Source organism: Camelus bactrianus, chromosome 5 (assembly GCF_048773025.1).
Source record: "Camelus bactrianus isolate YW-2024 breed Bactrian camel chromosome 5, ASM4877302v1, whole genome shotgun sequence".
Classification (NCBI taxonomy): Eukaryota; Metazoa; Chordata; class Mammalia; order Artiodactyla; family Camelidae; genus Camelus; species Camelus bactrianus.
Genome location: NC_133543.1, coordinates 97,437,073 through 97,461,511, shown reverse-complemented (window position 1 = coordinate 97,461,511; position 24,439 = coordinate 97,437,073). Strand labels below are relative to the sequence as shown.

The following is a 24,439-nucleotide window of genomic DNA, read 5'->3' as shown; positions in this document are numbered from 1 at the left end:
CCCCGGTACTTACTCCCTTTTTTCGGTCTATGCATATTCTAAACTATCTGGAATCTCAAGCCTAAGTCCTACTCTGTTATCAACTCTTGCCTTACTGCCTAAACCCACGTTTTATCCCCTGAAATCCAACAGAACGGGTATCTAGTAGTAGTATCCTTTTGTTGTACAAATGTTCATCACAGACCCTCAACCAGATCAAAACGACATTCCTTTGTGTCACCTGCGGCACGGCAGCTGGAATGCTGACTGGCTCTTAGGTGACGAGAATGTCTGCTCACAAAATGGCTGATCGCACAATTCATTTCAGCTGATCTGTAACAGGCAGGAGACTAGAGAGACGAGGGTAAGATACTTTCGTACAACAAGTAGGGAAGGCTTTGATGGCAATTTGTCAAGCTTATCTTGAATGATTAAACCACAAACCAATGAGTACAAGGCAAACAGTTATGCTGCACAACCTGTTAGCACTAGAGTGGAGAGCACATTAACATTTAAATCGCCAGTGAAAAAACCTACTGCCCACAGATGCAGACTAACACTAGCAACAAGATCATTTTCAAATGCACGCTAATACTGGCAGCATAACCCCCCAAAATGTCTAACATCAAAGAACTTCTAGACTGGGTGGATAATCACATTGCATGAAAGTAGTTCAAACTAATTAATCAACAAAAGCAGAAAAATCTTAAAAAGGTAGCTCACAAGACTCCTGGAAGAAATGGCTGTTTCTGGGTCTCATGCAGGAACCTGCACAAAATGAGCAAGGGACCAGACAGCAAGGAAGCTATCAAAGCCTAATGGGGTTTTGCCAAAAAGACACAGGAGCCAATCTGAAGGAGCTCCCGATAGCCCAAGACAGGGCAATTTGGACATAAAAATTTGGTCATAATGACTGTAATGGATTGAAACACATCAAATATATTTTAAAACCCCCTAAAACTTGAGTTTATAATGATGCTTCAAACAGTAATATACTCATTGCTCATCTAAGGAAGTAGCTAGGGTACCAACTGTTTATACTAAAAAAATGATAATTCAAGTGAAAAAAATCAAGCATCTATTCTGTTTTTCCTACAGCAGTCACTGATGAGGAACAAAACACATTTACTATATGGAGAATGAATAACAGAATTAGGAAATCGCCATTCTCAATCTAGGCAGTGATCCTCAGTGGGTACTGAAAACGTTTAGGTGAAGGGTTGATGGAGAACTTCATGAGAGACAGATTAGACGGACAACACGTGCACCCACTGACCAGTCTAAACATGACCCGAAGAAGGACAACTAGTGTTACCCAGTAAGAAGTACACAGCCCCATTCGTGAAGAATTCTTCAAAACTGAAGCCGAATCTAATCAAACCTCTAGACCTGATCACCAGTTAAAAAGAACAGAGGCTAGAGAAACATGATACATGAAACCACAGGGTGTAAATCTAAAATATATGATTTTTCTACAAAATAAATAACCCACTTGCTTCAACAAATAAATGGTGTTAAAAGAAGAGGGCAGGAATTATTACAGATTAAAAGACACTTAAGAGTCACAGCAGCCGAATTCAGTTTGTGAAGTTGCTTGAAAACTGATTTAAACAAAGTAACTGAAAAATGACATTTTTGGTGAAAATGAAGGAAATCTGAGCACTGACTGGGTATAAGATGTGAGGTTTTTAAAATGATACTATAATTATGTTAAACAATCCTTTATGTATTATGTACTAGTGCTGCACACTGGAGTGATGTGTGTGAGGAAAACAGGAGGCAAGGAATAGACGAAACAAGAATGACAAAATGTTAGTAACTGCTGAAGCTGGGTGACAGGAGAGAAGGGTTTCTTGTATTATTCCCTCCAGTTTTATGTATATTTTCCACATTAAAAACTAAAAAGGGTGGGGGAGGGGTTCTGTTGGATCCCAACACCAAGGGCTTCCCCATGCTTCTCACCTCCCTAAGCCGAGGTTTCTGCTCTGGCCAGCTCAGTGGAGAGTCTTAAACCTTTCTTTACATTGTATCTCAAAAGTCTGACTTTATATGATATTTAACAATGTTTTTCGTATCATACCCCTTACTATTCTAAAGTGAAAACACAGGCAGAGTTAACTAATTTATAGATTTTAATAACCACTGCTTTCTATGGAAAAAGGAATATTGGCTTTAAAAATACACAAAGACATCTGGAAGCTGCTCTAAGAACACCAAAATGTCAGGCTACTCACTACATGCTCACACATGCAGTGCTAGATTGAGACAACAAAAAATTAGATGCCAAAAATTCTGTATGGCAACATCTGAAGAAGCAACATAGATAGTTAGAACTAGAATGAAGGAAATAGGATGCTGGCATCCAACACACGCACTGACTCATGATTTGCCTGAACAAGTCTGAACTTGGGGGAAGTGTTAAACCACAGAGATACGAATCAGAGTGAGGCAAGCTGCCCAGCTCGGGGCAGGGGAGCAGGCTGATGCACGCCCACAGTCATGCCAGTAAAACGCTCGCCCGTCAACTTGACAGCACACACCGGTGCACACCGTACCCAGAGCTGGCAACCGCTCCGGTGTGAAACAACAAGAGGCTACTCTGACAATCAGTGAGAAGAGAGAGAGGATTTTTTTTAAGCTTCAATTGTAAGGCATTTTTTTTAGTTTTTGTTTGTTTGTTTGTTTGTTTGTTTTGAAACTGACAGGCTACCCAAAGATAAATGCCTGCTTAGTCCAACAGTAATTCTAAGAAGATGCAGTGTGAATTACCAAATTAAGTGGGTTAGCGAATGGACATACACAGGTGCACTGCAAAGGGGACAATGCCATAAACATGACTTTGTAGACTGAAGAAGGTTAAGCTATACAGCGTCCACGCTCCACTTACTGGGCAGCCTTTACTGCCTTACAGTGTGCACATATGTCCAAATAAGATGTCTTTAACTGTAAGATTTAACTGGTATTTCATATAATTAAGGTTTTTACATCTTAGAGTGGTGAAACGAGGCCACAAAGGACTTACCTCTTTCTTCAGTCATGCATGATTTGAGACTTTAAAGCATCACAATTCACCTAACTTTAAAACCCCATGGGCATTTTCAAATTCAGTTTAGCTCACAGGTTGAATTTTAAGGACAGAAATGTGTTCAAGATCTATGGAAAAATGAGCTGCTCAAACTACAGAGAAAATGCTTTCCCACATTTACCATACTGTTTTTGCCCAAGACCATCTTCCCTTTGTATTTTTCAAGTCAAAAATGCAAATTTTATTACATTATACATACCCTTTCAATAACATGAACAAAATATTCTGCTGGGTGCAGATGTATTCAACAGTAGGAGTTCTTGTACCAATTTGTCTTCTGAGAATATTGTTGAAAATTTGAGCCACATCTTTTTTGCCCTATTAGGAAGACAAAAATATTTACCTGACTAAGTATCAAAATGCCCATCCACTCTCCCAAATAAACTAAAATCAAGGCACTGCATATTTATAATTGTGACTGAATATCTTAGTTTAAAATGTTCATAGACATTAAAGTTTCTTATTTTATTTCCTTTATAATTCCAAATTCTAACTTTTAATAGTAAAATATTTTTGACATGAATAATGTGTTGACAAAGTGAAATCTTACTTCATATAATTTGAACCATTTCTAACTCTTAGAATCATGCTGACTCAGGTATGAAAAACAAAACATTGCTATATGCTTACATTGTTCAGCGGTCTGATTCCCACCCAAACGGAACAAGAAGCTTCAAGTAGGATGCTCATACTGTAAACAATACAGATAGCTTCCTTTTATAGTGGTAGAAGGAGAAACTATACTCTGCTAGTATAAGAAAAGTGAAAGAATTCTCAAAGAAGTTAAGCTTTAATGGTAAGTAGATATATCCTATTAAACTAGGTCTACTTGGGAAAAGCTTTACATGGATTAATAACGAAGGTACTAAGTGTCACATGATGCAATAGTTTAGAGATCAGAATTATACCACTGTATTTTACTAAACAAAATAGCGCGATGTTAACGCTATATGGTGAATCTTATAATGAGAAAGCTGCACAAGAATCAACAAATAGAGAAGCAGACTCCAAGAGATGTTTCAGAGCAGCCACCTGCTGTGAGGCTGACAAGTATGCTGGGGAGTAAGGGAAATGCTGGCTTTCCAGAGATCCCCCTGGGGCCTGTGCTAGGTCTGGAGTAGTAACGGCAATCTCTAAGAACCAGTTTCAAGGGCACACATTTCTTTTAAATTCATGTCTCTAAAGTCCCAAGTGACTTTAAACTCGGGGTACAGGTTGGGGAGCTGGGTGGGTAGACAAAGAAGGAACTAGATGTTCCAGTGCATTCCCACCTTTGCAGCAGAAATAAAAACTGTTGTTAGAATTTGATACTCCATTAAAAATACATGAAACCAGCTATTAAGTGGAAATATCATAGTTCTATCTGTTCTAAAGGACAGAAATACATTTTTATTCTTTTTTATTATCTACAGGTAATATACTCAAGTAGCCTATGAACCACACCTTCCCATCCTTCTCCGAAGTTAAATCTGTCTATAAGTTTGTCATTTTCCCCCCTGGTTTTTCAAACACCTACATAGATATCCAATCCCTCAGAACAATAAACACTGGGGCTTGAAACAAAGCACACCTACGACAAAGAGTCAAAGAGGAGACTGCTCATGACCATGCCAGAAACCTTCATTACACGCTTCTCAGAACAGTATCAAGGACCATTCTTCTCACTATTAAATTCACTGAATATCTAACCATCAGATCTGGTATGGTCTGGCTGTATAAGCCTGGGAAAGGATCTCAAATGCCTCCCAGGGCTGGTCAGGAAATGCAAACGAGTGCAGCAGGCCCTGAGGCAGAAGAGCAAGCTGTGCTGCCTGTAGCAAACTCAAGTGCGGATGCCTCCCGCGTGGCAGGCGGAGGGGGCCGTGCAGGACCACACGCCCAGTGCTGCCAAATGTTCAACAGAAGCCAGAAATTCAAAATTGTGTATATAATCTCCTGTCAGTTTAAGTTACCCTAACTTAAATATTTAAAAGCAGTGCCAAACAAACACCTATAATCTCTGCTGTAATAAGTTCTCAACAAGTTAAAAAAATTAGGCGTAACTAGATGTTCTCTAAGATCTCATCTATCTCAACAACTCTAAAAGTCTATTCTTCTTTAGACTGTTTATTCCTTGAGAGCCAAGGACCAGTGAATTACGTAAAACAGCAGCTGTATATTAAGTACAACCTAAATGAAAGGGCATAATGAATACCTAAGAAACTTCACATACAATGTAGTGAAACAGGGGGGTAGCGGGGGGAACCTGGCCTAAGCCCGAGACGCCCTTGAGCTCCTGCCCTGGCCCCGCTAATTAGGCAGACAGCCCGGGCATGCTTGCAGGTCAGTTTCCCTGAGCCAAGAGCCCAACAGGAATCGTAAGGAGTTTCAAAGGAGAGAACACACGGAAAAGAGCTATAAAAATTGATTTCTTACCTCAAAGTCAATAAGCTGTAAGTCAGCTACCAGGGTGCTAAGGAGGCCACTGTTATACAGTTCCTGAGCAAGCTGTGCCACTGCTTCTGTCTGTGGCTCTTTTTCATTTGTGCCGTACAGAATTTCTTTCATGGCAACCAGATTTTTGGAAACTTCTTCTGTAGCCTGATTTTGTAGGAGAGGAGAAAAGTAATTCATTTAAACAAACATAAACAGCATACGTACATTTGCTAAATACCTTCCCCATATATTATGTACCCACAGATTTTTGTACAAGAGAGTGGGAAAGCCCCATCCTTAACCTCAGGAGTCAAACACTGAGTGAGAGTGAGTGAGTGAGAGAGAGAGAGAGAGAGAGAGAGAGAGAGAGAGAGAGAGAGAGAGAGAGTGTGTGTGTGTGTGTGTGTGTGTGTGTGTGTGTGCGCGCGCACGCATGCGCCCATGTAGGGACTGACATACGCGTTCAACAGAGAAGGCTGCCAGATTCACAACCTGCACACCTGAATTCTGAAAACAACGTTGTTATAGTAGAAGCAGGGAGTAAAGGTTCAATTCTGCCTCCCCTGAGAGAGAAACAACGTGGAAGAGGCATGTGAGCTGACCCTGAGAACTGGGAGACACTGACAAGCAAGGACCCGCTGGGGAGGAGACTGGGGGAAAGGACTGACAGGGACTGGGCTGAGGGAGAGGAAGCAGCACAGGGCCTGTCAGAGAAAAGGTGTGGAGGGAATAAGGGAGTAATGGCAGAAATGAAGCAGAAAGAGGCCTTGAATGGAAAGCTAAAATATTAGCAATAAATAAAAAGACACTAAAAGGTTCCTACTTCTGGCCAAGATGAAGAACAAGGGTCAGATTTACCTTTCCCCATGAAAAGGGCCAAAAATTGGAGAAAATATATGAAACAATGAATTTTAAACATGAAACTTCAGGCAGCACGGGACAGCGAGCCCTGAGAGAAGGGAAACAAATGAAGTGAACCTCACAACTGCCCTGGCTTATTACCCAGACAGAATCTCTAGGCCATATCACAGGAAGGGAAAGACAGGCAGAACAGGCAATCTCCTCATGAGGAGACCGAGCTCGGCATATACGGAGGCCGAGGAGACGTGTTAGTTCCGCAGTGCAAAGTACCAGAAAGCAGAGAGAGGCACTGAACGGGTGTTAGAGACCTGCAAAGACGCACTTGCTTCTCCAGCTGAGTACTGATAAGCACATGCATACAAGGAAAGCACCCCAGGCCGGGGAACAGAGCCATGGAGCTCACACAAGGCTCACATCAACCTGATGGAAAACCTCATATTCACAGGCAGCAAGCAGAGCTCTCAAAGGGCTTTGTCTCTGCTGTTATAAAAAATTAGTCCTGGACTAATTTCTGCTCTAGTCCTGCCAAACAATGAAAAGCAAGCCTAGAAAGAATTGAAACTGGAAAACACAACCATTAAGGGGGAGAAGAACCAATCAATAGAAATAGCCCTGCAAAGTGACACAGATGGTAGAAATTAAATAAGGACATTGAAAGTTACCATAACTACTGTCAATATATTCAGGGCAAAAAATGAGCATGTTAAGTAAAGGTAAGGAAGACATAAAAAAAAAAAAAAAAGACCAAAATCAAACACTTAAAAACAAAAATTACAGTATCACCTCACACCAGTCAAAACGTCCATCATCGAAAAGTCTACAAATAATAAATGCTGGAGAGGGTATGGAGAAAGGGAACCCTCCCACACTCTTGGTGGGAATGTAAATTGGTGCAGCCACTATGGAGAATAATATGGACGTTCCTTAAAAAACTAAAAAATAGAGTTACCATATGATCCAGCAATCCCACTCCTGGGCATGTATCTGAAAAAAACTAATTCAAAAAGATACATGCACCCCAGTGTTCAACAGAAGCACTATTTACAACAGCTAAGACATGGAAACAACCTAAATGTTCATTAACAGATGAATGGATAAAAAAGATGTGGTGTGTATACACACACACACACACACACACATATACACACAATGGAATATTACTCAGCCATAAAAATGAATGAAATAATGCCATTTGCAGCAACATGGATGGACCTAGAGATTATCATACTAAATGAAGGAAGTCAGACAGGGAAAGATAAATATCATATGATATCACTTATATGTGGAATCTGAAAAAATGATACAGATGAACTTATTTACAAAACAGAAATAGACTCAAAGACATAGAAAGAAACTAATGGTTACTAAAGGCGGGGGTGGAGGGATAAATTAGGAATTTGGGATTAACAGATACTACTATATATAAAATAGATAAACAAGGATCTAAGGACAGGGAACCATATTCCATACCTTGTAATAACCTATAATGGAAAAGAATCTGAAAAGTAATAGATACGTATATGTACAACTGAATCACTTTGTTGTACACCTGAAACACTGTAAACAACTCTACTTCAATAAAAAAAATAAAAACTACAGGGTCTGAAACAAAAATGACACTGGATGGGATTAACAGATTAGACATTATGGAAGAAACGGTTAGTAAATATGAAGACAGAGCAGCAAAAGCTATCCAAAATGAAACACACAAGGGGGGGAAGAGCACATCAGGATACTGGAAGCAGTCTGATACATGTGTAACTGTAGTCTAACATATGTGTAACTACAGTCCCCAAAGGAGGGGGAAGGCAGACAAAACATATGAAGACATAACAACTGAAAAATTTCCAAATTTAATGGAAACTGTAATCCCATGGAGGCAAGAAGTTTAAAAAAAATTCTAAGCACAAGAAACAGGGAGAAAACTATGTCAAGGCATGGAAAAATCAAATTGCTTAAGTTCAATGAAGAGAAAAACTTATGGCAACTAGAGGGAAAAAAAACATTACAAAGAATCAAAAAATGACAACAGCCTTCTTGACAGAAATGATGCAAGTCAAAAGATAGTGGAAGAACATCATTAAAGTTCTGGGGAAAAACAAAACTAAACTGTCATTGTAGAATCCTATAACCCACTGTAAAAATATCATTCAAAAATGAAGATGAAATAAGAGTTTTTGAGACATAGAAAAGCTGGAAGATTTTGTCACTAGCAGACCTGTGCTATAGGAAATGTTTAAGGAAGTCCTATAGGCAGGAGATTCAAGGTGAGAACCTGTATATACAGAAAAGAAGGAAGAACACTGGAGATAGTAATGCAAATAAATATAAAAGATTTTCCTAGTATTTAAAAATAATTGGCTGTTTAAGTAACTGTATTCTGGGGTTATGACATATGTAGACCAAGAATATGTGGCAACAGTAACTCAAAGGGAGGTTAGTGTTGTAAGGTTTTTCTATGTGAAGCAGTATCTATTTCTTGAAGACAAACTAAAAGTTAAATGCATATACTGTAAATCTTAAAAGAACCACTATAAAACAAAACAGTTACAGCCAATACACAGAGAAAGCAGGTTATTAAATGTATACGAAAAATATGAAGGCTATAAAAAGCTAAATAAACAGAAGTATTTATGACCAGAAATATACCTCAGGGAGATTACTTAACACAGAGTCAGAGGACAGCAATGCTTAATGCTACCTAAAGAATCATCTAGGTCCACGGTGTTCCCTTTTACAACCTCATAATCCTCTTACCAAATGGTCACATTGCTTCACTTTAAATATTTCCAGTGTCCAGTAATGAGTATGAACAGATTTTAGAATCAGACAACTGTTAGAAAATGTTATAGTGAGACAAACATTGCCTCACCATAGTGTCTGCTGGTCCTGGGCCTGCACTGCAGATAAGCCAGTCTCCTAACGTCTCCTCCACATAAAGGCTCCTCACTGAAAACAGCTTGTCTGTCTTCCCCAAATAGTCTTCTCCAAAAACCTCCGCTCAGCTTCTTTAACTGTCCTCCTTATTAAAGGCAGGACTAACATTTCAACTCTATCCAGATGGAATGATGCAGAAGACACCAGACAGCCACTTTCCTGCAAACGCTGCAAATGTCATTGTAGCTCAGGACCGCCATGAAGAATTTCTGCAGTTATATCATATAATTCATTCAAAGCCAGATCTTTGAATAACACTGCAATGATGGCTTTAATACTTCTCGCTATTTAACTTAATCTCATTAACAGCCCATCATTCAACATTGTGGAAGTATTTCTGAATTCTGAAGGACATCCAGTATGCCAGCTATAGCTCTCATTTGTATTAACTGAAAATCTGATAGGTAGGTATGTCTCCCATGCCTCAATCCCTAACCAAAATGCTGAAAAGGAAGTAGCTATGAATGGAGCCTTTGAATCATCACACTCTTTTCAGCAACAATCGGCTAATAATCTTTTGGGTGTGGTTGCTCAGCCACTTATATCTATACTTATTTCCAAATCACATTCAAAAGGCTTTTTGCTAACTACTCTGATTAAAATATGAATATACTATTTCCTCCATATTTCCTGAATAAGAGGACATGAAATGAAGTTATTTGGTATGACTTCTTTACTTAGTCTTTGCTGGTTTCTACTGACTACTGCTTTCTTTTCTAAATGCTTATAAATTATCCTCCTCCTAATCCCATCATGAAACCTTATTCAGTATCAATATTAAGCAGAATCTTTACCTTTTCCAGTCTGCTGTTACTACTCTATTCTGTTAATGCCTTAGATTTCTGACAGCAGTTTGTCATCATCCCATATATAAATCTTAAGTATCTCAGCATGTACTTTTTCTGAGCCAGGTGATAAAAATCACTTATTAGCAGTAAATGTTCTTTTATAATCTAATTACATGTGTTGCCTTTTCAATTTCTTTGTATTAGTCTTTATTCTTAAGACGATTCTCTTTGACAGGGCAGAATCTGGCAATTAGTAGGTTTTCTGAGTATTATCTGTGGATTTTATTCAGTGACCCTATGTAGTAGACCTCAGCCCCCTTTGCTTCTTTGACTAGATCAAAGCTTGGGGGCTTTTAACAACCCTTCATGTGCCTGAGTTTTATACTCTGCTTTGAAATCATGATAGGATTTTGAATCTGAATTCAGACCATACTCTATGCTTTCTGATAGTAAAAGATGAGTAAGAAGTGGGGGTGTATTTTAAGGCATGGGGTTTGTTTCTGAGGTGATGAAATTTCTAAAATTGACCATGGTTGTGGTTGCACATTATCTGTGAATAAACTGAAAACCACTGAATGGTACACTTTGGGTGGGTGAATTGTATGATGTGCAAGCTATATTGCAATAAAGCTGTTTTTGAAAAACAGAGGAGAGAAGCAAGGAAACAGAAAGCTACTTAAGGGACTTCTGAGATTAAAGACATCCTGGTTTCACACATAAAGCTCTCTTCTTGCCTTTCAGAAGACGACACTGTCACCTACATCATGAGTGTGGAGGAAAATACCAATGGAATTCCCTCATCTGCTAACCATTATACCCCTCGACCTATATTAACCCTCCTCGCTCTGGATTCCACTCACCTCCTTGCTTTCTCAGGATCTCATCCCATCTGTTATCTCCTTCTCATATAGTCAGCTCCCCTCTTACTTGATTCCCCTCAAACTCAATTTTAAATATGATCAAGATTTTCATTAACAAAATTACATAAGCTCTCCTTTGACTGCATAACCCACTCCCAGCTACTGCCTACCCATAATTAAACCTCTCAAAACACCTACCTGTGTTTTATAGCCCACATATCTTTCCAGTTCACTCTCCACCTCAATCCCATGTGCCTTCTATGACTAGTACTTTATAACTTTAAGACAGTTACCAATGACCTGCCTGCCATTAAACACAATTTTCAGTCTTCATTACATGTGTGCTCTTGGCAGCATTTGAAGTTGTTGATTACATCCTTCTTTTAAAACTGATCCTCCCTGTCCTCTGTGACTTACCAAAACTCTAATTTTTTTCTTCCTGTCTCGCTGGTTGCTCCTTCTAAGTCTCCTTTTCAGCTCATCCTCCTTGACTGGGCCATTTAGACACTGGGAATTCCTCAAGGCAGAGCACAAGGCCCTCTTCTCATTCTGTCATCTCTCCCTAAGTGATCTCATCCGCACCCACATCTTTAATTAACCCTTAAATGCAGATGCCTCGCAGATTCCTATCTTTAATCCAGTTCTCTTACTAGTATATTAAACAGCCTACTCAAAATGTCTCTACTTGGATGCTTCAAGGGACCTCAGACCTAACGCACCTAAAACAGAACTCATGACCTTGCCTGATGCCTGGTATTCGTCCCTTGTCCCATATTTCTGGGAGTGATACCACTGCTGATGCTCTTAACATCTCAGAAACTTAGGATTAATCCTCTTCCATCTTCCTCACACTGCCCCAATATCTACTTCATCATCAAGTCCCCCATATCCATCTGTTTATCCCCCCACCATCACCATCCAAGTCAGAGTCTCCGTAACTCTTGTCTGGACTACTGAGTAGACTACCGACTGGTTTCCTTGAATCCCCTACAGTCCATTCTCCACATAACAACTAGACCAATCTTTTCATAACAGAAATATGATTAACATTTGTGCTCAAAACTTAAAAGGCTTTGTCTTAAAATGCTTACATTTTTGTGTTTCAAATGCTTTAATTACCTATTGCTCTTAGGATGGAGAAAATTTCCTTTTAACATGGCCTGTAAAACCCTGAATCGTCTGACCTACCTCTCTGACTTACCTTCCAGTGCAATTCCTCCCCCCACTATCTATACACCAGTGCTCTGGTCACACTGGTCTCCTGTCAGGGTCCTTGCATACGTGGTTTCCTATGCCTGCAACGTTCTTTGTGCTCACATCCTGCCCCACTTCCTGGCCAACTCCCACTCTCCCTTCATTGCTCAGCTCAACGATCACTTCCTCAGAGAAGTCTTTCTAAGTAAATTCTATCATACATTCTCCTACCACCTGGTCCTTCTTCAGTGTTTCTCAGAGCTGCATATAATTCTGCTTTTCCTTATGATTTCTAATTAATGTCTGTTTCCTTCTGCTCCATCAGGAGCCCAGTGCTTGCAGGTGCTCTGTACATGCTTCATGAAATGACTGAACATCAGTATAAAATCCAGAGGAACATGGGATGGAGGGAAATGTGACATTATCACACCATAAAGTCAAGGAATTCCTTCTTTTAAAGTAGTGCAGATACAGGGGCTGGAAGGAAGGACACCCTGCAACATCTCACCGAGAAAAGTTAAGGGAATCTACTTGGTAGAGTTACAATGGCGAGCAAGGAACCTAACTCCTCGTTTTCTCAGAGAAAACAGTCTGGAAGAATACACACCAAACTGAGTACAGTCTGCCTATGGCAAGGGGTAAAAAGAATACTTTCACTTTTCATTTGCCGTACTTTAGAGCTGTCTGTATGTTTTACAATTCATATTTTAATTTTTTTAAAGAGCAAAATACCATAGGGAATGAGATAAATAGATGAAAGTGTTCAGTATGTTGGTAACAACTGGTTTATCTTCCTATTTCTACTTTCGTTTCCCCCTTTTCACTCTTCCCCACACAACCCTAAACTTTTAAGATTTCTAACAAATAACTAAGTATATAGGTCACATATGTAAATAGGTCTACCAACCATGTAAATAGGCACTTAAAAAACAGCGCCACAAATGATGCCAAATAAAAAGCTAGTTTGGAATAGAGCTTAACAGATAAAAGGTTGACTCGAACTACTCTGAAATAGAGAATGGCACTGGGGACAAGAAACTTCCAAATACCTGGGTACTTCCAAGGTTAGTTACCATCTTCACAGGATAATCAGCAGCATGATATAAAAGAAAAACTAAACTTCATCAACTTTATTGTTTATTAACAGTCCTGATAAATGAGAGTGATCAAGTTCATATTTCAATTGATGACTTCTAATTTAACGCATATTTCAACTATTTGTGTGATTTCTGTTCCCCAATATATCAACCACACGTTGATTAAAAAAGAGCTTAAAAAATAAGTAATATGACCAACTATTACTAAAAGGTGATCAGAAAAGCTTAAGAATTTATGTGTTTCACCAGAAAAGGCGATGAAGAATTTACTGAATGAAGATGCCACATACAGAGCAAATAACTTGGCCATAATTCTTATTTAGATTTCACCTGGTTCTCTACATCAGCATTCATAGTAGTGACCCTGCCCAGTTCCCCATCTCTGGCCAGCCTGCATTATATCAATATGTTCTCTGCCTCCCTGACCACATCCTCCTTATCTGCCACCTTCCAGTTTGTCTCCTCACACCTACTCAGTAAGCTATTCACACTTACAGCTCCTCACACACTGTACCCACGTCAAGCTGCTGAGATCATCATGATACCTAATCCGCTGGGCTCCGTAATGACCGTGCTACCTGTCTGGGAAGACTGTATGTTTCAGGGCTGCCCGTGCCTGTGGCTCCAGGTCTCTCACTCCCCTACGCAACGCTGGATGGCCTTTACTGAAAATCTTCTCTACTTCAGCGCCCAGGGTTCTGAGCATTGCAGAGAAGGTGATGGAACTTGTGCACACTTGGTTCACTAAAATTCATCCTGTTCAATTGCCTTCACTCCCTCCAGAAACATTCCTTTCAGCTGGATTGGTTTTTAACCAGTTACTCCCAGCAGCAAATATTTTAAACAGTTGCTTCACTTTCCTCAAGAGGCTTTAGCTCTCTTTCCAGTCTACGTATCTGAACATTTAGCTTCACTCCTTCCATACTGAGATAAGACTTTCTAATGAAAACATCTTCAACTTCCTTGATCCATCTTGTGTATCCCTGCCATCCTCTGTCTCAACCCTGCAGACACAGCAGAATCACTTGGGGGACTTTTAAACAAAGATGCCCACTCCCCTAAGAGACTTGTCAAAGACAAAAGGAAAAATAGCACTTTAATATGGAGACAGCCCTTAACCATGTGACCAAACCTGAACAGTAACAAGACGACTGACCGCATGTGCCTCTAGAAAGGACATGCCACAAAGGGCACAGCATCACTTCTGTGGGTTTCTTGCCAAAAAGGTATCACTTGCATTGAATCATGAGGAAACATCAGCCAAACTCAAATTAAGGAAGATTCTACAAAATAACTGGACAGTATTTTCCAAAAGTGTCAAGGTGACTAAAGTCAAAGACAGATTGAGAAATTGTTCCGGACGATAAGAGACTAAGACGTTATAGCTAAATGCGACGTGTGATCCTGAATTGGATCCTGGTCCAGAAAAAGGACATTAGCAGGACAACTGCAGAAATTTGAAAAAGGTTGTGGATTACTTAATAGTACTATATCAACATTAGTTTTCTGATTTGATTGTTGTACTGTGGCTACATAAAATGTTAACATTTGAGGAAGCTGGGTGAAGACCACTCTTCTTGCAATCGTTTTTATCAATCTAAAAAGCTCTTCAATCTTCGTATTTTGCTTTTACTTCACAGGTAAGAGGCACCCCTCCTTAGTTCCCCAGCTGATGGCTCTATGTACGTGTGCTGGAGAAAGGGCCTACACATGGAGGGGGCCGGCCTTGAATCAAGTCCCCCCTTGCAATTCTGTCAATAGTGTGGCCTCATGGAAGGTTGCTGGGCTCAATGCCTGCTGGGATCCATTCCATTTCTGAAGATCTCAATCCCAAATAAGGGTTCTCCCAATTCTCTTTGACCACATCACCTATTCTCACTCTTTTGCCCTGGAAGCTTTGTCTCTGCTCAAGCAACCCTGAGAGACTGAATGCTCAAACTGCTCCCCTTCCCTCTCACAGCCCATTCCCCCCCTCCCCTGTTCTCCTCCTGATGCCACAGCAGTTGATACAGGTCTCAGTCCTGGCCTTGCAGTGCTGTTTCTTCTCATCCCTACCTTTCATTTCCCTACCATACATTCGAGAGCTTTGGGAAGGGCCTGCTTACGCGTCTTTATACCCTCCTGCCGCCAGTGTCTGAGATGGTGATTTGCACATGATCTGACTTCATGATTCTGTCACCTGACTGAACTGCCGGGAACATCTTGTCAGCAGAACCCGGGGTTCTGAGACACAGACGCCACGCTTGTGTGGCCAGTGAGTCTCTATTATGCTTCATGGGTACAGACTACTAACATGGTCAACTGTTTTATAAATACATGGTCGTGAGAGAAACCTGAGAGAACAGCCACTCTGTTGGGTGAGAAGCCCACTCCTTTGACTGGAAAATGACGCGGACCCTGCCTCACTAGCTCACTGCCGACTCGTCTCGGTGAGAGGCATAGAATTTTAATTCTTGGTAGTTTTCTTGCAGCTTTTGAGAAGTAGTTTGACCTGTGTGATTCTACTAAGTAGCCATACAGTGGGAGTTTGGGACACGCAGCCGAGCAAAGCCACAGAGGAAAGAGTCTGAGGCTGGGCAGTTTCTCAGAGTCAAGGCTCTGGGTTAAGAAGTGCCGCCCCTAACTACCGGCGGGGGGCGGGGTGGGGGGGAGGCAGGCATATTAATCCTCCACAAACAACTTTACTTCTAATTAGTATCTTAAAAAATATTTTTAAATTAAACAATTTAAGGTACAGGATCTACTTAAGCAGTAACAAATGTTCCAAAGTACACAACTACTACTTGCCTTACGAGTAACAGTACCAGAATTATACTTCTTTCCCTCCCAGAGTGAGCAGACAAGTAACTACTCCAAAATTTTCAGGGTAGTGCCCATAATAACTTCTCCAGTTAGAACTAAGACTGTAAGACTTCCTGTTTCCTCATCAAAAAATACGAGGTGGAAAAAAGTCAAACAGTACAAATGGCCTATTTCAAGACACCCACCAATTCAGGTTTCATGTTAAATCTCTTCCCTTAAGCCCAACGTTCCCACAGTATACCTGTCCCTGTACTATTTTACCATCAGCAGCAGCAACCACTCAGATACAAAACACTGATGCAAAAATACAATTTTAGAAGACCAGAGGAGGTACTCACTCACCCACAAGTTCTTCCAGATCATGTCTCTAAGGGCTCAAAGCCCTTATTACCCACTCCTCCTCTAGACCCAACAAGGCCCAACTATTTTTTTTTAATAGCTAAAGTTACTTGTGAAGCCTAGCTTATTAATATATAAAGCACACTTACAGTAACATGGTTAAAGTATAGATGAGGCTTAATTCAGAAATTAAAAGGCTAATAAACTTAAAAGAAGATATTCTACTTTATAATAATATTAACTTAAAATGATAAGAGATTTCCCTCCTCCTATCAGAGGCAAAGACTTCTAGAAGATGGGCTAGTAGTATTTTAGCAAAATATTATCAAAAAGCTTTTTTAAAAGGTGCAATCCCTCTGAATCACCCATTGTACTTATAGGGAATTTACCTTGGGGGAAATAGCTAATTACACAAAGATGTAAGTATAAGCAGTGTCATTTACAAGAGCAAAGGCTTAAAAGTAAAAGTTATCCCACTGAGCTGGTTAAATCATGGTGTGCCCATAAAATGTGAGATCATGGCAAGCTTTAAGGACAATTAAGTAGATCTATACTGATAAGCAAAGATGTTAACATTAAAATTAAAACACAAATGAGGTTCTAAAATAGCATGGTTTTGTGTGCAGTATCTTATCTGCCCCAGAAAGAGAGAGAGAGTCAGAATATGAATGAGAATTGGTGAGGATATCCTATCATCTTAACAGCATTCACTCGTGGGGCAGTGTAATCAGGATGAGCTTTATTTTTCCTTTCATACTCTGTTGAATTTTTGGAATGAACATCAACTAAAATACATTATTTCATACAGATAAATGTAATTATAGAAATCAGTTAAGACTAGGCTCAATGAAGGAAGACTAGAGCTCTTGCACACACATGTACCCACACACCCACATTACCTATGGAGCGCTTATAAAAAGGGAAAGAGGGAGAAGCTGCAAATTTCAGCCTCCTCTCCCCTCACCAAATGATTTTAAGTGTACAGGACTTTGGCAAACAGATGCTGAAGTAAAGAAAGAATCTGATAACCCTAAAGTTTTGAGCCAGGAATATAAAGGCAAAATTAAACCAGTCAGTCAGGAAGAGAGAGACCACTTCTGGGGCAGAGAAAATGAATTTTGAGTTGAATGTGTTAAGTCTGAAGTGGTAACTCAAGTATGGAATCTCAATATCTTAAGTGTTGAAAGAGATGACATAGCTCATCTAAATCAATGGTTTTTAAATGCTTTTGGGGTCACCGATATCATGCTCCCTAAACCTGCTGTCACCATTTTTCAAAATAAAGATCTTGTGTAGAATCCCAATATACAAACAAGGATCAAGTAAAGCTGAAAAAGTGGATGAAGGGAGAAAGAGCACCTGAAAGCATGGTTCTACCTGCTTCTCCAGGGCACCCTTTACACATATGTGGAACATTAAATTTAAAAGTAAAACAAACACGAACATAGCGGGGAAGGTATAGCTCAGTGGTAGAATGCCTGCTTAGCATGCACGAGGTCCTGGGTTCAATCCCCAGTGCCTCCATTAAGAAATAAATAAATAAACCTAACTACCACCCTACTCCTCAAAAAATGAAAATAAAACAAAAAACAAACAAACAAACAAACAAACACAAAACACACACTCTCCCTGCACCTACCTGCCTTGATTTCTAACCTAAATAAGAATTCCTACTAAAATCTATCTCATCAAAAGTATCTATCAGGTATAAATGTTAATTTTATTGCAGAAGGTTGGAAATTACAATTATAGCATTTAAGTTCGAGTCTACTGGACAAATAAGCACTATGCTTTTCAAATGATTTAAAAAATCAGTTTTATTTGCCTACTTTTTTGACAGTTTTTTTTTGTTTTTTTTTTTAAAGAAAATCATTAAACTTGTGTGATGGTAGCATGGAAATTATCTGAAGTATCTTACATGACTGTGCTTTGGCCAGGGTGGACATAACTTAAATTATAAAAACTAAAGATTAAAGAACAAAGAAGTATAAGTCCATGCCTCCTGTTTAAAAGAAAATTTTCTTTTTTCATAATTATATAACATTATAATGTCACTGATTCATAAGGGGTTTAAATATTAATTCTGTGGGGTAGGACACCAGAATTATCAGTGTTCATTTTCATCTAAGATCTTTATTTCTCTAACGTTCTTGATCCTACTGAAACATTTCAGTATACAAATATACTGTAATGTTAATACCCAAGAGAAAAGCCATCATAATACATATGCTGGTCATTATGATCAGAGTGGTACATTTTAAAAAAATAAACTATCATGCCCTTTAAAAAAAAGTATCAAGTTTCTTTAGATAATAGGTAGTGATCTTTTGGTGGGTCGTATGATCTCTGTTACAACTACTCAACTCTGCCTCTGCAGCAGGAAAGCAGCCATAGATCAAGTGTCAGTGAATGGGTATGGCTGTGTTGCAATAAAACTTTATTTAAATAACTAGGTAATGGACTGACCCAGGTCACAGTTTATTGACTCATGCTCTGGAAAAAATGTGGTGGGTAGAATGATAGACCAAAGGATACGTGAACCTGTGGTTAACTGCAGACAACCATCAAATCCTCTCAATTCTCCCTGAGAAATCTAGTCTCATACCCTGCATCTCCACCTTACCCTTAAGCTTTCCTTGTCATCAAAGTCCTCTTACCAAGTTAACCCTCTGCCATTACGTCCATCTCTCCAACACTTTCAATCTCACCCCATCTCTGACTTTGAAACGTTGTTAGTGGAAATGTAAAATGTTACAGCAACTTGCAAAAGAGGTTGATGGTTTCTTATAAAACTAAATATGCACTTATCATATGACCCAAGAACTGCATTCTTGGGCATTTATCCCAGAGGAAGGAGAAAACTTATATTCACACAAAACTTGTATGAAAATGTTCATAGTAGCTTTATTTGTATTAGTCAAAAACTAGAAACAGTCTAGATGTCCTTCAATAGGTGAAAGGGTAAACATTCACCCTATGTACACCTATGGTACATTCACAGAATGGAATGCTACTCAGCAATTAAGAGGAATTACTGATAATCACTACTTGCATGGATCTCATGCAAGTAGGAGGGAGGGAATTAAGCTGAGTAAAAAAAAAAAAAAAAAGCTTATTTCAAAAGGTTACATACCATATAATTCTATTTATAAAACATTCTTGAAATAACAAAATGACAGATTGGGAGAACAGATCAGTTGTTGCCAGCAAGTTAGGGATGGGGAAGAGGAGATGGGTGTGGCTATGAAGGCACTGCAAAAGGGGGCCTTGTGGCTAGGGAACAGCTCTGTATTTTGACTGTGGTAGTGGTTATATGTGTGATAAAAATGCTTAGAGCTACACACATACACTCACAGAATTATACAACTGGGGAATTGGGAATAGGCCTGTGGACTGCACCAATGTCAATTTCCAGGTCTTGATACTGTATATAGTTTAGTGAGATGTTACTATTAGGGGACACTGGGTGAAAGGTAAATGGGATCTCCCTGTATACTTTTTTGCAGCTTCCTATGAATTAAAAATTATTTTAAAATAAGGATTTTTAAACAAAGCAAAACAACAATAGATTTCTTCAGCTCCCCCAGTCTATCTATGTTGTATATAAGGCCCTTTTCAATCTCCCACAATCTACATTTCTAGCTTCACTTCTTAACCACTCTCTTCCATCACCCCATAAAGTCACCTAAACTCCACTATTTTCTGAACACGCCACACTTCAGGCTGTTTCAGTGTTTCCTCTCACTCTTTGCCTGCCAAACACCTCAAAACCAGTTCAAATCTCACCTACTGCTATCTTTGTGCCTGTCTCTGACAAAGATAATAACTGCTTTATCCTCTTCATTCCCACAAAATTTCACTCATACCCCCAAGTATCTCTGTACTGTATTGTTTACATATCTGTTCCCGATTAGATTAAAAACTCCTTAAGAATAGGGATAAAATTTGATCCATGTGCCCATCTATCTGCCCACATACACAACGGTACTAAAATGTCTGTGGATTCAATCAAGCTGGAAATCTTTTGCAAAAGATAAGAATAGAAGTGATGACAGTAATTACTTCCACTGTCATCTTTTGCCAAAAAAACTGTCCTGTCAACTACTGTGAGTATGGAACCTGGCATAAGGAAACATAATTCAGATGGGAATCACTGTTTATAAAGTCATCCTTTTTAGAAACAATTTTGAAATGATCTATTAAGCAGAATTTTCCATGCTTCTGTTCACTATTAGTTTACATAACTGAGTTTATTATAGTTTACATGTAATTAGTTCTTATTATTGAGAAATGCCTCAAAGGACCTAGATTTTTTTGAGGGGGAGGGGATTTAAATAATTTATTATTTTGTCTTGTATTTTTCTTTTTTTTTCAGTTTCTTTACATCCACTCTTTAGCAAAAGAATCATTTTAGATAAGAGTCCTCTAAATATATACCAATCTATATTTACTGTTTTAAATGTCAGTTCATTCTTTAAAAGGGATTTATTAGATGATCTCATAGAAAAAAGTAAGTTTTTAAAATAAATTAAGATAAAGGATGTGAGATGGAACCTAAAAGTAAACTGACAAATACTGCTGGTGCCAAATATTCAATAATGAGACCAATCCTATTATCATATCAATTTCTACATTAAAAAAAATCCTACACACATATGTGCCTCTCTACTAAAGAAAATGTCTGAGTATTCCAAGCTAAAAGATCATGGACTAAGAAAATCCTATTAATAACCTTCTGGTGTCAAAGATTACTCTAAACAAGTTTAGTAACCATGAGTCACTGCTAAATGGCTATGCTATGAAAAGGCTACTCCCTTCCCCCCTTTTAAGTATGCCAGCAAACTTACTCCTCTTGTGAAATGAGTGAATATAGCTATTCAATGCTGTGAACACATGCATTCACAGCGATGAAGGGAACCAAGTATAAGCTGAGCGAGGCAGCCATACCTTCTTTTATATAGCACGCAGTGGGCAAAGAGTGTGTAAACAGTCATTTATACCAGATCTGTGTGACTGTTAGCAACGGAAAAACAAATTCCACTGCACCCCACTCTCATGGCCTGGTTACTTAAAAATAAAGGGTTTTGCTAAAGGTATAAGGAAAGTAGTTTTCAAATTCTCTTTAAAAGGTATGGCATAGTTCCTAAGGGAGTAATCTATCTATATTATACACAATTCTTAATATGGCAACTGTGTACCATATAGAACACGGAAAAATACCACATGCTACAAAGAAAAACACTGAAATGTTATATTTATCATTTTCGTCTATAAGATCACAAGAAATGAATGAGAAAATGCCCATGGGTATAATGAAAAAAGCAGAAACAGACAAGATTTTACATGGGTTTGCAGAGCTAGGAGTGACTACCACCTCTGACTCTAACATAAGGGGTGTCTTAGGGAACCACAGCTTTCTTCATGTGGATCATGAGGATAATAACTATTCCACCTCAAAACAAGATGGGAGGCCTGTTCTCTACAAAGGCAACTCGTAAACTACGGTGTTGTATCAATGTAAGGATGTGCCAATCATACAAAGCTTGAATTCCTTCTACAAGACTTAGGTGGTCCCCTAGTCCACACCAATACATATCCAGAGACAGGAAACTTGTTATCTCCCAAGGAAGCCAAATTCCACTTATTATTTTTCCTAATATCAAGATGAAGTTGGACTCGTTTTACCTCCACTCACAGGTCTTAATTCTGTCTTCTGTCACTGTCTGGAACCTTCCCCTGATCTAATATTAGATGATCCCCTAAAAACAGTTTACTATGCTTGAGGGCTCAAATCTTATTCTTTCTCTACTTCACATCTCCAGTTCATTCAACTGTTTCTTAAGGAAACTGTTCTTCTGTGCCAACCTGGTCACTCCCCCTAAGACGTAGTTTCTCTACATCCCCAGGAGTGTACTTGTCTACACAGAGCAGAAGATGATCACTCTGAATTTAAATACTGCAACCTAGGCTTTCAATAGTTTTTTGGGGGAGCTTTATTACACAATCTAGTCTCAGGGCAAACATCTGTGGTTTCTAAGCCACCTATATATCTCAGTTGGTACATGGATAAAATTTTCTAACTCTCTTTACTGAATTATGATTGACATACAACAAAGCACACATGTTTAAAATGTATAATTTGATCATTCTGGACTTCGGTACACACTCATGTAACCCTCAAGACAGTGACATCTATCACCACCATGATTCCTCTGTAGTCCCCTCCCTCCACTAACTCCACTCTAACCCTCCACATATACCCCTGCCAACCCCAAAGCAACCGCAGATGTACTTTCTGTCATTATGGCTAGTCACAGAGTTTTGTATAAATAGAATCATACACTATGTATTCTTAATAGTCTGGCTTCTTTCACTCAACAATTATTTTGAGATTCATTTACGTTGTTGTGTACAGCAATTGTTCATTCCTTTTTATTGCTGTGTAGTATTCTATTCTATGGATGTACCACAACTGGCTTATTCACCTATCTGGGCTATTTCCTGTTTTGGACTATTACAATAAAGCTGCTATAAGTATTTATGCACAAGTCTTTGTATGGACATGTATTTCTTGTTTTCTTGAGTAAATACCTAGGAGTGAAATGGCTAGATGTAAGTTTAGCTTTTTAAGAAACCACCAAACTGTTTTCCAAAATAGTTGTATTATCTTATATTCCCACCAGCAGTTCCTACTGCTCTGCATAATCACCAACATTTGGTATAGCAGTATTTTCAATTTTAGCCACTTTGATAGGTGTGTAGTGGTATTTCATCACAGTTTACTTTGCAATTTCCTAAGATTAACATCTTTTCAAGTGCTTGTCTGAAATCTGTGTATCTTCTTTGGTGAAGTGTGTATTTAATCCATTTTTTATTGGATTGTTTTCTTATTAAGTTTTGAGAGTTCTTTATGTACTCTGGATGCAATCTGCTGTCAAATAAATGCTTTGAAAGGATTTTCTCAGTCTGTGACTTGTCTTTTCATCCTTCAACAGTGTTTTCTGAAGAGCTGAAATTTTAGTGTCGACAAATTCCAATTTTTTTCTTTTATAGAGTAGGCTTTTGGTATCATATCTAAGAATTCTTTGCCTAGCCCAAGGTCACAAAGATTATCTCATTTTCTTCTAGAAGTTTTTATAATTTTAGGTTTTACATTTAGTTAGTGATCCATTTTGAATTAACTTTTATATATGGCATGAGGTATGGGTCCAACATGTTTTTTGCATGTGTGGCAATCAAACTGTTCCAGCATGAATTGTTGGAACTACTGTTCTCTCTCCACTGAATTGCATTTGCACCTCTGTCAAAAATTTTCCATATATGTGTAGGTTTATTTCTGGATTCTCTATTCTGTTCCATTGATCTATTTGTCTATCTTTATGTCAATATCACACTGTTTTGATTACTGTAGCTTTACTATTCTTGAAATCAGAAGGTGTGAACTCTCCAATTTTTTTGTTCCAAGTTGTTTTATTCTAGGTCTTTTGTATTTCCATACTCATTTTAGAACCAGTCTGTCAATTTCTATTAAAAAGCCTGCTGGGATTGCAATGAATCTATAAATCATCTGGGGAGAACTGACATTTTAACAATATTGAGTCTTCAACCCATGAGCAAGGTGCCTCTCTCTTACTTAGGTCTTTCATCTCTTCACAGTATTTTGTAGTTTTTAGTGTACAGGTCTTTCATTTCTTTTGTCAGATTACTTCTACATGTTTCATGTTTTTTATTTAATATTTTATTTAATATTATATTTAACATTTTAAAATTTGAATTTTGTTTTTTCACTCCTATTGGCCCTTTGTATATTGTTGTAACCTATAAGCTTGCTAAACTCATACATTAGCTCTACTAGCTTTTTTGTAGATCTTCTGAGTAGATGATCATGTCATTCACAAAGACAGTTCCACTTCTTTCATCCCATGCCTTTTTTTTTTCCTTGCCCGTCTGCACAGGCTACAACTCCAAGCACAAAGCTGAATAGAAGAGGTGAAAGTGGACGCCCCCGTTTTCTTCTTGATCTCAGAGGTAAAGGACTCAGCCTTTCACCATTGTGTATAAGACTCCCTGTACAGCTTTTGT

General features: G+C 38.7%; 1 protein-coding gene across 3 annotated transcripts in view; it reads right to left on the bottom strand.

The window, feature by feature from the left end:
* CAB39 (calcium binding protein 39) overlaps positions 1 to 24,439 on the bottom strand; it is an 85,423-nt gene that overhangs the window by 18,464 nt on the left and 42,520 nt on the right. For all 3 annotated transcript variants that reach the window (XM_074364462.1, XM_074364464.1, XM_074364463.1), the window contains exons 3-4: positions 5,480 to 5,644; positions 3,264 to 3,382 (exon numbers count right to left, since the gene is read on the bottom strand). In XM_074364462.1, the coding sequence (XP_074220563.1) occupies positions 3,264 to 3,382; positions 5,480 to 5,644 (284 nt within the window). The remainder of the gene's footprint in view (positions 1 to 3,263; positions 3,383 to 5,479; positions 5,645 to 24,439) is intronic.